At 59.5% G+C, this 11,453-nt stretch overlaps 1 protein-coding gene across 1 annotated transcript in view; it reads left to right on the top strand.

Moving 5' to 3' along the window:
* Positions 1-964: 964 nt before the first annotated feature.
* Positions 965-11,453, top strand: part of HMCN2 (hemicentin 2) — a 34,878-nt gene continuing 24,389 nt past the window's right edge. The window contains exons 1-22 of the mRNA XM_062640990.1: positions 965-1,369; positions 2,216-2,286; positions 3,147-3,305; positions 3,433-3,555; positions 4,325-4,496; positions 4,687-4,793; positions 5,029-5,149; positions 5,245-5,508; positions 5,679-5,823; positions 6,081-6,202; positions 6,295-6,567; positions 6,663-6,804; positions 7,422-7,549; positions 7,749-7,862; positions 7,966-8,115; positions 8,727-8,921; positions 9,246-9,341; positions 9,673-9,797; positions 10,074-10,218; positions 10,325-10,437; positions 10,642-10,798; positions 11,000-11,162. Coding sequence (XP_062496974.1) covers positions 1,135-1,369; positions 2,216-2,286; positions 3,147-3,305; positions 3,433-3,555; positions 4,325-4,496; positions 4,687-4,793; positions 5,029-5,149; positions 5,245-5,508; positions 5,679-5,823; positions 6,081-6,202; positions 6,295-6,567; positions 6,663-6,804; positions 7,422-7,549; positions 7,749-7,862; positions 7,966-8,115; positions 8,727-8,921; positions 9,246-9,341; positions 9,673-9,797; positions 10,074-10,218; positions 10,325-10,437; positions 10,642-10,798; positions 11,000-11,162 — 3,320 coding nt within the window. The 5' untranslated portion in view covers positions 965-1,134. The remainder of the gene's footprint in view (positions 1,370-2,215; positions 2,287-3,146; positions 3,306-3,432; positions 3,556-4,324; positions 4,497-4,686; positions 4,794-5,028; positions 5,150-5,244; positions 5,509-5,678; positions 5,824-6,080; positions 6,203-6,294; positions 6,568-6,662; positions 6,805-7,421; positions 7,550-7,748; positions 7,863-7,965; positions 8,116-8,726; positions 8,922-9,245; positions 9,342-9,672; positions 9,798-10,073; positions 10,219-10,324; positions 10,438-10,641; positions 10,799-10,999; positions 11,163-11,453) is intronic.

Here is an 11,453-nt window from a genome sequence, read left to right as displayed (position 1 = left end):
GGTGGGTGGCTGCATACAAGCCTGGTGGGGGACAGGAGGAGGACAAGACTCCAGCACAGCTCATGGCTCAGCCCCATGGAGCAGAGGTGCCATCCCCTGCCCTGCTGCAAGGGGGGTCCTTACCTCCCCCTAAGACTGTGCTGGGCTAAACCCTGCCTTGTAGGGACTTGTGGGGCAAAAGGATGCACAGGAGGATCCCATTGTGCTGTGTGTGGGGTGTGGGATGGGTGGTCCCTGCTCTCCCCCAGCCCTGTGTCTGCTGCCAGTGAGGTGCTGGGGCTGGAGGAGGTGCTCAGCCCCCTGGGCTGGATTTGGTCCTCAGTGCACAGCTTCACCTGGAGCCAGCCCTTGGCCGTGGCCGTTCCCTGGGTCCCGTTGGGAGGGAGTTGAGCAAGAGCAGAGCATCCCTCGGCAGCAGCCATGAGCTCAGCACTCCGCTTTGAGGGGAGCCAGGAAAAGCTCCTGTGCTCTGTCCAAGCGCTGCCTTTCCCAGCCAAGGGCTGCTTTTCCCACCCCTTGTCCTGGCTCCGGCTTTGTCTGTGCTTTACGTGGCTGTTTGCTCCCTGTTCCGGGGGCAGCTGTGCTGGGGAGCACCCCCCGAGCCCCTTAATCCCCACCAGCCCCATCGCAGACCCCTATTCCAGGGAGGCCCTTTTGCCTAGCAGAGGCAGGGTGATTCCTCAGTCCCTTTCCCAGCTGGCTCTCCCGCTGCCTGCGTTTGGCAGGGTGTCCCTGCAGGTGCTCAGCTCCGAGCCCCCATGTCCTCCCCTAACCCCGGCTGCCCCCAGTAGAGCAGGGGCTCTGTGAGCTGGGGTGGGGGGGGCTCTGAGATGGGCAGTGTTTCTGACGATCCTGTGGGCTGCAGGACCCGCTTCCCAATCCCTACATCCCCATCCCAGCTCCCACCCACCTCCCTGCCGCGTCGCTGGCTCCAAAAGTCCTGTTTTCCCTCCCTCCATCCCTGCTTCCCTCCCAGAAGCTGAACGCTGGAGGAGCTGGTCGGTGGCTGGGTGTCCCCTGCCCGGGGTCCCACTGTGTGTGGCCCCTTGCACCCTGTATCCCTCCCTAGCTCAGGGACGGTGACTAAGGGGTCTGGGAGAAGGAGAGGGCAAGGACAAAGGGGTGTCCCCAGCGATGCCGCCCCATGGAGGCGTGTTTGTGGGTCTCTGGCTGCTGCTGGCCCCCAGTCTCGCCGAGCACCCCCCCAGCTCAGGCTGGGCCACCTTAGCCTTCGTGTTCGATGTCACCGGCTCCATGTACGACGACCTGGTGCAGGTGATGGACGGGGCTTCGCGCATCCTGGAGCGGACGCTCGGCAGGAGCACAAAGCCCATCAGCAACTACGTGTTGGTCCCATTCCATGACCCAGGTATGGCTGGGGCACAGGGAGGGCACGTGTCTTGCTTGGGGATGGGGCTGTGGGGAGCTGGGGTGTGGTGCTGGTGGAGTTTGGGGCGGGAACACGCGCTTCACAAGTGCCTGCATGTCCCTTCTCTCTGTTTTAATGCCCTGATGGGGATGGCACTGCAGGATGAGCTGCAGCTCGAGGGTATGGTGCTGAGCAGGGCTCCCATCCCAAGCCACCCTGCAGGCACAGGGCAAGTTGGACCTCTCTGCATTAATCCAGGTGATGCTGGCTCTCACATGTGGGTGGCTCTTCTACTTCCAGCCTGTTCTGATCTCCCCAGACTAATCATGGGGGGAATTTCTGTGCAAGTCTATAACGTGCTGCTGCCAGAGGTTTTGGTAACTTACTGCAATCCCAGAATCATTCCTGTCTGTCCCAGTCTTTGCCTTGGGATTTTTGTGCACACCCATAAATAGCAGCTGCTCTCCAATACCTCTCAGCCTCCCTGCAAAGAGAGCAGGACAGAGGGTTTGTCCTCAGCAGAAACACTGAGTTTGAATGAAAGTCGCTGGAGCTGGACAGGGAAGGAGACAGAGGCAGTAAATGGGTTTCAGCATCGCTTTGGTGGGAGCCTGCCCCAGCAGGGAAGGGTTTGCAGCTCACCCTGGCTGTCTCCACTGGTGTATTGAGGAGAGCTTTCCATGGGAGCAGCGTTCCCACATCCACGTCTCGCTGGGAGCCAAACCAGGGTAGATGCTCAACCCCGAGTCCTGCAGGTCCCACCAGGATGTTCAAGCCAGGGTGGGTGCTTGGGAGAGTGGCACCAAAGGTGGGAAGGCTGAAGCAGTGTTGTCCATGTGCTTGCAGAGGTGGGACCCGTCACCCTCACCACCGACCCCCGGCTCTTCCAGCGGCGCCTGCGGGAGCTCCATGTCCAGGTAGGCATCCTCAGCCCCACGGTGCTGAGCTTGGTGCATGGCCCTTGGCACTCAATGGGAAGCCTGGCCCTGCATTCCTGCATGGTGGCGGGCCTCAGAACCAGTCCTTGGTGTCCCCTGGGAGTGTGGAGGGGCTCGGGGCTGACCACACCAGGGTGGGAGTAGAGAGGATGGTGATGCTGGCGCTGTGCCCCAGGATCCTGCGATGGGGCAGAGCGCTCCCAGTTCACAGCTCAGCTGCAAAATGGGAATGCTTTCCCCAGGAGAGTTTGCACAGGCTCTCCATGGAACCAAAAATGTCTTGTTCTGGAAATGCTCTTTGAGAATTGAGTTGTTTTTCATATATTTGTTAACGATTTCAAAACACTCTCTGGGAATTCAATCATGCTTTATCCATCCCTGCCCTGCCTCCCATGCATTGTTAAATATCTGTGGTGTTTCCCTTCAGATGCAGCTGTGTTTTGGCACGCGGTGTAAAGCTGTGGCTGCAAATTGTTTCCCAGCCCTTTGGAGTGCAAAGCCCTGTGGAAACAGGAGCTGGTCCTCTCCGTGCCTCTGTGCTTGCCTGGGGGGTGATGGGCAGGGGTGGGCATGAACGTGCTCACTATGTGAGTCTGTGGGAAGCCAGCAGCATCTGTGAGTCTGGATCCCAAAACGAGTGCTTTAATCATCATTAGTAGTGAGACAGGGACGGGTCAATGGGATCCTGCGTGTCCCTGAGGTCCCATCACGCTGCTTTGGCTGCGCTCGGGCTGATTGCATCGAACTGGTGCAGTTCCTCCCCATGAGCTGGGTGGGATCCTGCTGGCAGCGGAGCGCTGGGTGTCTCGGTGCCTGTGCCACATCCCTCATGTGTGCAGGGTGGAGGGGACTGCCCGGAGATGAGCGTAGGAGCCATCAGGATGGCTGTGGAGGTCTCACACCCCGGCTCCTTCGTCTACGTCTTCTCTGATGCTCGGGCCAAGGACTACGAGCAGCAGGAGGAGCTGCTGCAGCTGCTGCAGCACAAGCAGACCCAGGTGAGCTGCCTGTTAACGGTGGGGTTTGAGCATCCCCATGGCCGGCTCCACAGGAGCTGGTGGCTGCTCCCTGGATGCACAGACACCCCACGGCTGTGGGGTGCTATGGGGACCGTTGCTTCTGCAGGTGGTGTTTGTGCTGACGGGGGACTGCGGGGACAGGAGCCACCCCGGGTACCGCGTGTACGAGCGCATCGCTACCACCAGCTCGGGGCAGATCTTCCACCTGGACAAGCAGCAGGTCACAGAGGTGAGTGGAAGCCTGAGGGAGCAGGGATGCCGTGCCCAGGGTGCGTGTGGTCCAGCCCATTTTGGCTGCTCCCGTGTTCTCCCTGGGGTTAATCCTCATGCTCAGAGCACCTCCAGATTGATTGGGAGCCCTGCTTCAGCTGAAGCTGGAGAAGGCTGGCTGCTCTTGAGCGTGCTGCTCCTATGATCCCCGTGATGAGCCCTGTGCAGGGGAAGTGTTTGCCTGGGGCCGAGGCTGGCGTGCTCCAGCTCCTCTCAGCATCCTGGGAATCAGGCAGGTGTCACGGTCCTAGGGAGAGGAGCCTCTGCCTATCCCTGATCTTGAAGCTCTTGACTGCCGTGACATCTTGGAGACCTGAGGAACAGCAAAGTGCTTTTCTGCTCATTACTGGGCAGCATCTCCCTCATTGCCCCTGCCCAGCCTCCAGCCGTTGTGTGTTTTAATGGTTTCTATTCCCCTAAGAGAGCTGGGGGTAATAACATCACGCCCGCTCTGAGTGTCTGAGCAGGAGCCACCTGGCAATAACAGTGACACCAAACTACTCAATTCCTTTTGCAACTGCTCGTAGCAAAGTGGGGCTCAACAAGGACTGCCACCTTGGGCCCACCAGTCCCTGTGCCACCCTTGTGTTGGCATCCAATGGACATGGCTGGGGCTGGTCCCTTGCCCGGGCACCGTTTTGACCCAGTGCAACCTGACCCCAAAATGGTTGTGCCTGGTGGTGAATGGGAATCCAGGTTAATCCCCCCCACCCACCCCGTCCCTCCAGGTGCTGAAGTGGGTGGAAGAGGCCATCCAAGCCTCCAAGGTCCATCTGCTGTCCACGGACCATGAGGATGGTGGGCAGTACACATGGCCCGTCCCCTTTGATCCAAGCCTGAAGGAGGTCACCATCTCCCTGAGCGGTCCTGCCCCAGGGATCGAGGTTCGGGATCCAGCAGGTAGGAGCCCAGGGGATGGGAATGGGCAGGGTGTGATGCTTTGCCTCCTGGATAGCCCTCATGCCAGAGGGGAGGCTGGGTGATGGGCTCTGCACTGCAGTGAGCCCTGAGGAAGGGGGCTTCTCATTAGCTGTAGGGACCAGGGGATGGAGCTGGGTTGCCCATCCCAGGGGTTCACTCACTGTTGTAGGAAAGATCCTTGAGAAAGGCCAAGGTCTGAAGGAATTGCTCAGCATCCCCAACTCAGCCATGGTGGTGGCTGTGGAGCCCCACGAGCCAGGGACATGGTTGGTCACGGTAAGCTGGTGGCAAATCCCTCACCCATCCCCTGAGGGACGTTTAGCTGGACAGGCTTTGCCACCCCCAGCTGGGCAGAGGATGCAAGAATGGGCTGGAAGGGGCTGGCTGTTGGCCTCTCCCTTCCCCATGGCCTCTCCCTTCCCCATGGCCTCTCCCTTCCCCATGGCCTCTCCCTTCCCCATCGCCTCTCCCTTCCCCTGCCCTTGATACATGCCTCTCAATCCACTTCCAGACCCAGAGCAGCGGCCGCCACTCTCTGAGGATCACAGGCATCAGCACCATCAATTTCCAAGCCAGCTTCTCCACCCAGCCTGACCTCGATGCCAGCCAGCCTGGAGAGCGGCCGGTGCACGGTGAGCCTGGTGCAGCCCAGAGCCATGGATGCTGCATCTGGGCTTGCTGCATCCGGGAACGCAGCTGGGTTGTTTCTTCCCTTGCCTGTCTCCAGGTCTGCCCATCTCCGTGCTGGTGAACTGCTCTGGCCTGAAACCACCGGGGCACTTGCAGGAGGTTGAGCTCTTCAACACCTCCGGCCATGCCCTGCTCTCGCTGCCCATGCGGCCCCTCTCCAACACCTCCTCGGGGCAGCTCTGGGTGGCCTCGCCGCTCCACGTCCCCATGGGTGACTTTCTGCTGAAGGTGAAGGGTGAGGATGCTGAGGGCCACCCCCTGCACCGCCTCTCCGGGGTCACCTACACCAGCGTGGTCGCTGGTGAGTGAGTGGTCCCCACGGCCCCCGAGGGTGCTGAGATGGGATCAGAGGCCCCAGCACTGCCTCTGCTTTGGTTTTTGCTTGGGAATTCTTTTATCCTGCTTCCCAGCGCAGCTCTTGGTGAGCTCCTGATGAGTGCAATCCGTGTGTGTGTGCCCAACTACTTCCAGGTCTACCCAAAGTGAACATCTCCAGCAAGATCCAGGCTTACAACCGTGAGCCGCAGCTGATCTCCTGCTCAGCACGGAGCGAGGTCCCTTTCCGCCTGCAGCTCAGCCGCGGTAGGACCAGGCTTGGGGAAGAGCAGCTCTTCTGGTGAGCCTTTGGTCTGACCCATGATGGACCTGTGTCGGCATCAACAGCCCCCTGAGCTGCGCTGGCCATGGGGATGCTGTGTGTTGGATGGATGCCTGCAAGCCCTGAGCATCCCAAGGCAGCAAAGGAAAATCCCATGGGATGTATCTGCACCCTTTCGCCTGACTTGGATGGAAAAAATCCCAGGGATTTGGAGCAGGGTGGTGCCATGGCAGCCATGCCAGGGGGGTGACCCTGTAGTTTCTCCCTTTTCGTAGGAATTTGGGGAACATCAGCTGGTTGATCCCTGCGGTGTCCAAGAGTGATGAAGGGTTTTATGAGTGCACAGCCAAGAGCAAGGTTGGGGTGACGCGGGCTCGTGCCTACATCTCTGTCTCAGGTGGGGACTGCTTGTGCCAAGCCTCGGTGCCCACCAGTCTCTGCTCTGCGATGGGCACAGCCTCATCTCACCCTCACATGCTGTGCTTTCAGAGCCACCACCGCGTCTCATAGCTCCGGCCAACATCACCGCTTCCCCGGGCCAAGACGTGGTCATGTCCTGCCCGGTTCTGGGTGACGTGCCCTACAACCTGACTTGGAGCTGGGATGGGAAGGCGGCAGAGCCGGGGGACGGCCGGACCCGGCTGCTGCTGAACCGCTCGCTGGAGATCAGCCACGTGCAGCCGGGGGACGGGGGCCAGTACGAGTGCACGGCACAGAGCGCCCACGGCACGGCCACTGCTTCCCTCTGGCTCTTCATCGAGGGTAGGCTTTGCCCCGCTCTGGCCCTGGTGATGCCTCACCCCATGGATGAGGGATGATGGCACCTGAGGGCTGAGCCCTTCTCCAACCCCATGCAGAGGCTCCGTGGGTGATGGTCGACGCCAGCCCCCAGCGCTTTGGCAGGGGCCAGGAGCTGCGGCTGAACTGCACGGCCGGGGGCCACCCTCTGCCCCGCACCGCATGGAAGCGCTGGGGATGGGCGCTGGAGCAGGGCGAGAGGTATCCCATGGGGATCTGGGTGCCCCCATCCTCCCTGTCCCACCGGGGATGAGCTCCCTTTATGGAGGTGTATTGATTGATGGAGAGGAGATTGAGGTTGCCCACAGCACTGGAAGGAGGAAGGCACTGCGATACCCCCGCACCCTGCACCTGAGATGGTTGGCGCTCTGCTAGCCTTGATTTCAGATGTTTATTTTTAAGCCACCCTGCCTTATCCAGGTCACTGTCCCCACCGAGGGCTGTCTGAGGTGCTTTGTACACCCGGTGTGTGCTCCAGTCTCAAAATACTCCTTGTGCTTTCCCTTAATTTCTTCTGCCTTTCGGCTTCCACCTCCCTGCCCGTGTCAGGCTGTGAGTGCTGGAGTGGGCTTTGGGGAAGGTTTCTGTTGACTTTGAAGATGAAAAAGCCCACTTCTCAATGCTTTTCCCTGCTTCAAAGCAATGTCCTTCCCTGCAGCAGCTGATGGAGCTGGCTTTAAGTGCTAAGCCACATCCGTCATACCCACCGCTTGCTGTGTGTGTGGGATGGCCTTAAGCTTGCTCACTTATTTCAACCCGTTTTAAATTGGCTCTGTTTTCACAAGGCTCGTTTTCCCCTCTCTCCCTGTTTGCCGCAGGGTTTTCACGGATGCTCAGGGTACCCTGCACATCAGGGCCGCTATCCCAGAGGATGCAGGGAATTACAGCTGCTACGCCAGCAGCGCGCTGGGCTGGGATGAGCAAGTCATCACCCTGGAGTTCACTGGTACCTGCTTCCCCTTGGGAAAAGCCTGGGCTCAGGGGGATTTATTATCCCTCTTTGCTTCCCTTAGCTGCCGGCTGGCACCTTGCAGCATGCAAGCTATGGGATGGGGCTGTCTGCAATGGAAGTTCCCTTGGTGGGGAATGGCACCACACCAGCGCTGCAGGGGGTCACTGGAGCCATGTGTCTCCCCATGGCACAGAGCCTCCTGTCATCCTGGCACTGACACCCAGCCTGAAGGCACTGGTTGGCGAAGACGTGACCCTGGAGTGCTGGGTTTTTGGGGTCCCCCCACCCTACGTTGCATGGTACAAAGGTGAGACTGGGTCAGACCTGGGGGGCAAGCCCACTCCGTGCAGGGACATCACCCACGGGGTCCCCTGGGGCACTGTGGTGCTGACGTGGGGTCCCCGGGGCAGGTGAGCAGGCGGTGGCCACGTTCCCCCCCGGCACGCAGCGTGCGGTCCTGCGGCTGCAGGCGGTGCGGGAGGAGGATGCGGGGCGATACGGCTGCGAGGGGCTCAGCGAGGCTGGCGTTGCCTTTGACAGCACCGTGCTGGATGTGGGGTGTAAGTCCCTGCCTCTCCTTTTGAGTCCACTGCTCACCCTCCAAGCTCATCTCCCACTTGTTGCTTCCCAAGGGTCCTCTTGCCCCCGGGGTTCCTGGGTTTCCCAGCATGCAGCAAATCAGTGCAAGCAGGGCTGAAGCCTGGCAGGATTTCCAAGGGCTGGGAGGATGGATGAGGCTCAACCAGTGTCTGAAGACTAGTGTGGATGCTATTGCATGGGGACGTGGCAGCTGGGGACCAAACTGGGAATGCAAAGTACAAGCAGTGGGGATAGACAGAGGTGGAGACTTGCTTCTGGGTGTCTGAAAAACAAAGTACTTCAACTGGTGCTCAGGGGGGCAGAAGGGATGGAAAAGCCTGGGGAGGAGGAGGAGATGAGGTGGTGTGTTGAGGAAGCAAGGTCTGAAGCAGTTAAAGGTGGAAAAGTGCAAGAGCCTTTGCTGAGTGTAACTAAGGGATGGAAACTGCTCGGGAGAAACACCAAGCGCTTTAAGTCAGTCTCAGAACCCTTCAGGGCCCTGCTCGTGGGTTCTGCAGTCCCATCTCTCTGCGCTATGGGGACACTGGGGTGCTGGAGCTGCCTGACCCCTTCTCCGTGCTGTCTCCTCCAGCTGCCCCTCACTTCCCCGAGCCCCTGGGGGACGTGGTGGTGGAGGCCGGGGAGCCCCTGCGCCTGCTGTGCCGTGCCGAGGGCTCTCCAGCACCGCGGCTCTCCTGGTCGCGGCAGGATGGGAAGCCAGTGCCGGGCTGGCACGAGCCTCACGGTGTTTCCAGCCGGCTGGAGGCTGCCGAGCTCCTCATGGACAGTAAGAGCCATTGCATGGCACACAGCCTGGGTGATGCTTGCAGTGTCACCCATGGGTGCTTTCTCCCTGCCCACTGCAGGCTGCTGTCCCAGCAGTGGGATTAGCCCCTGCACCCACTCTTTCTGTGGTAATAAAGCATGGACATAGCAGGTTTATTGGCACTTTTGACTCGTGCAAGCTTAACAGCCTGCAAGCCTTCAGCGTGGCAGGGTCTCTCCTCCATTGGAGGTAGTGGTGGGGCAGGGGAGGGTTGTGTCTCCCCATCCTGGAGCTCGCCCAGGGCTCTTCAGCCCCACGGGGCTCATCCTTCCCACCATGTTCCAGGCGCCTCGCTGGATGACCAAGCCATCTACATCTGCAAAGCCCAGAATGAGTTTGGGAAGATCCAAGCGGAGATCAAGCTCACGGTCACCGGTCACGGTTTGCTTTTACATGCTTTTCTTGGTGTGTTGACCCTGGCTGCTGCCAGCACCGGCACCCCCGCGCAGCCACGTCTGCTCCTGAGCCGGCCAATGATGCTCAGGGTTGGGATAATGCCCTTCCATTTCTTTTGGCTTAATGCACTGACACACACTTGAACCCAAACCATAGATTAATATCCCCCAAAATCTTGGGGGAACTGAGTATAGGAGCTGGCTTGTGCCAAGCCAAGGTCTGGACCTTGGAAGCAAGGCGATCCAGAGCTGTTCTGAGCGCTCTTGGCCAGTTCAGCTCCAGTTAATATTGTTTCCCTTTCCTGTCTTTCAAGCAGCCCCAGAAATAGCTCTTGCATCCCCCATGGTCCAAGTGCTCCTAGGCCAGCCCGTGTCACTGCCGTGTGTGATCCTGGCTGGGAGGCCATTCCCGGCCCGACGCTGGCTGAAGGATGGGCAGCCGGTGAGGGTCCTGTGCCCACTGCAATGGTGGGAGCTGCAATCATGGCCCTGTGGCTGGGACTTTGCTACAGGATGGATGCCCCAACCTCCTGGGGCCAAAACTAATGGTGAAAGATGCCAGGGAAACCCTTGGGTTGGGAGGATAATGTGGCTTTAACACCACATCAGGATGCTCCTGCTGCTCAAGGTTCAGTTTCTAGCTATGCCCCAAAGCCACAGGGGTATGGTGATGTTTGACCCCCGGTCTGTCCTGTTTGTGCTCTCTGCCTGTGCCCAGGTAGCCCCAGGTGGACGCTACTCCATTAGGGCTGATGGAAGCCTGCACACGGACCAGGCATCGCAGGGGGATGCAGGCAGGTACACTTGTGAGGTGACCAATGCCCTCGGCTCACACAGGCAGGACGTGTCCCTGGTCATCCACGGTGAGTGGCAGGGTGCTGGGTGTCCCTGCACCTCCTGAACAGCAAGGCATGGCTCTGGTAAGTGTGGCCCTGGCCACAGGGATGAGATGCTTCTCTTCCTCCCCAGTTCCTCCCAGCATTGAGCTTGGCCCTGTCCTCATCACTGCCACTGAGGGAGCAGCCATCACCCTGCAGTGCAATGCCACCGGTGTGCCCCCCCCTACTGTCACCTGGACAAAGGTGGGTGACAGGGCCAGGCTGTCCCCCTGCCAGGCAGGCTGTGAGTCATCCTTGGTGCAGGGCAATGTGTCTGGAGGGGGTATATATAGCTCACCACTGTGGCTGTGCCTGCCTCTGATGGGTCCAGAGCTGCTGCCTTGCCCTTGGGTTGCTCAGCTCATGGGAGACTCTCTGCTGTCTTCCTCCCTTCCCTTTCTTCTGCAGGGCACAGAGCCCATTTCACTGAGCTCACGCTACCACCTTGACCCCAATGGGACCCTCCTGATCCCTTCATCCTCCCCTGAGGATGCTGGGACCTACTTCTGCACAGCTACCAATGCAGCAGGCTTCTCCAGCCGGGAGACGCAGCTCTCCATCAGCAGTGAGTGCCCAGGGCGGGCTCCAGCACCAGTTCCCAGTAAAGCATCTCCAGAGGGTGACTGGTTGGGAGAGCAGGACCTGGGGACTCTCCTTGGGCCACCTAGCTCAGTGCCAGAGGGGTTTGTGGGATAGGAACAGCAGCAATGAGGGCTGTGGGGTACCTGAAGCTTTCCTGCACCAGCTGTGTTCCCTTTCCACCCAGCAAAGCCCAGGATCAGCGTGAATGGATCACAGGCATCAGATCCCATAACCATCCTGGCTGTGCTTGGGCAGGAGATCACCCTGCCCTGCGAGGTTCAGGGCTATCCACCTCCCTTGGTGGTGTGGACCCGGGAGTCCCAACCGCTGCCTCTTGCCACCACAAGGTAAGGAGAGTTGTGGGTGCCAGGGCTACGATCCCTTAGGATTGCGTGTCTCCGGGAAGGAATTTTGGGCCATGACCTCTTGGGATTGTGTGAATCCCTTAGAGGGATGCTGGGTCCATGAAGGGACTCAGCTGCTTGGTAGGGAGGTGCAAAGACATCAAGTGCTGATGCTCAGTGCTCTGGCAGTAGCTGAGACAAGCGGTATAGCATTATCTCTGAGACAAGGTATAGCATTATCTCTGCTCCTCAAGAAGAGCAGAGCAAGAACTTTTAATTTCATCAGGGTTTTAA

Source organism: Pezoporus occidentalis, unplaced genomic scaffold, assembly GCF_034315485.1.
Source record: "Pezoporus occidentalis ecotype Australia unplaced genomic scaffold, CSIRO_AGI_Poc_V1 ctg68, whole genome shotgun sequence".
In the NCBI taxonomy this organism is placed as follows: domain Eukaryota; kingdom Metazoa; phylum Chordata; class Aves; order Psittaciformes; family Psittacidae; genus Pezoporus; species Pezoporus occidentalis.
The sequence above is the reverse complement of the archived record's forward strand: the minus strand, read 5'-3'. Positions and strand labels throughout refer to the sequence as shown.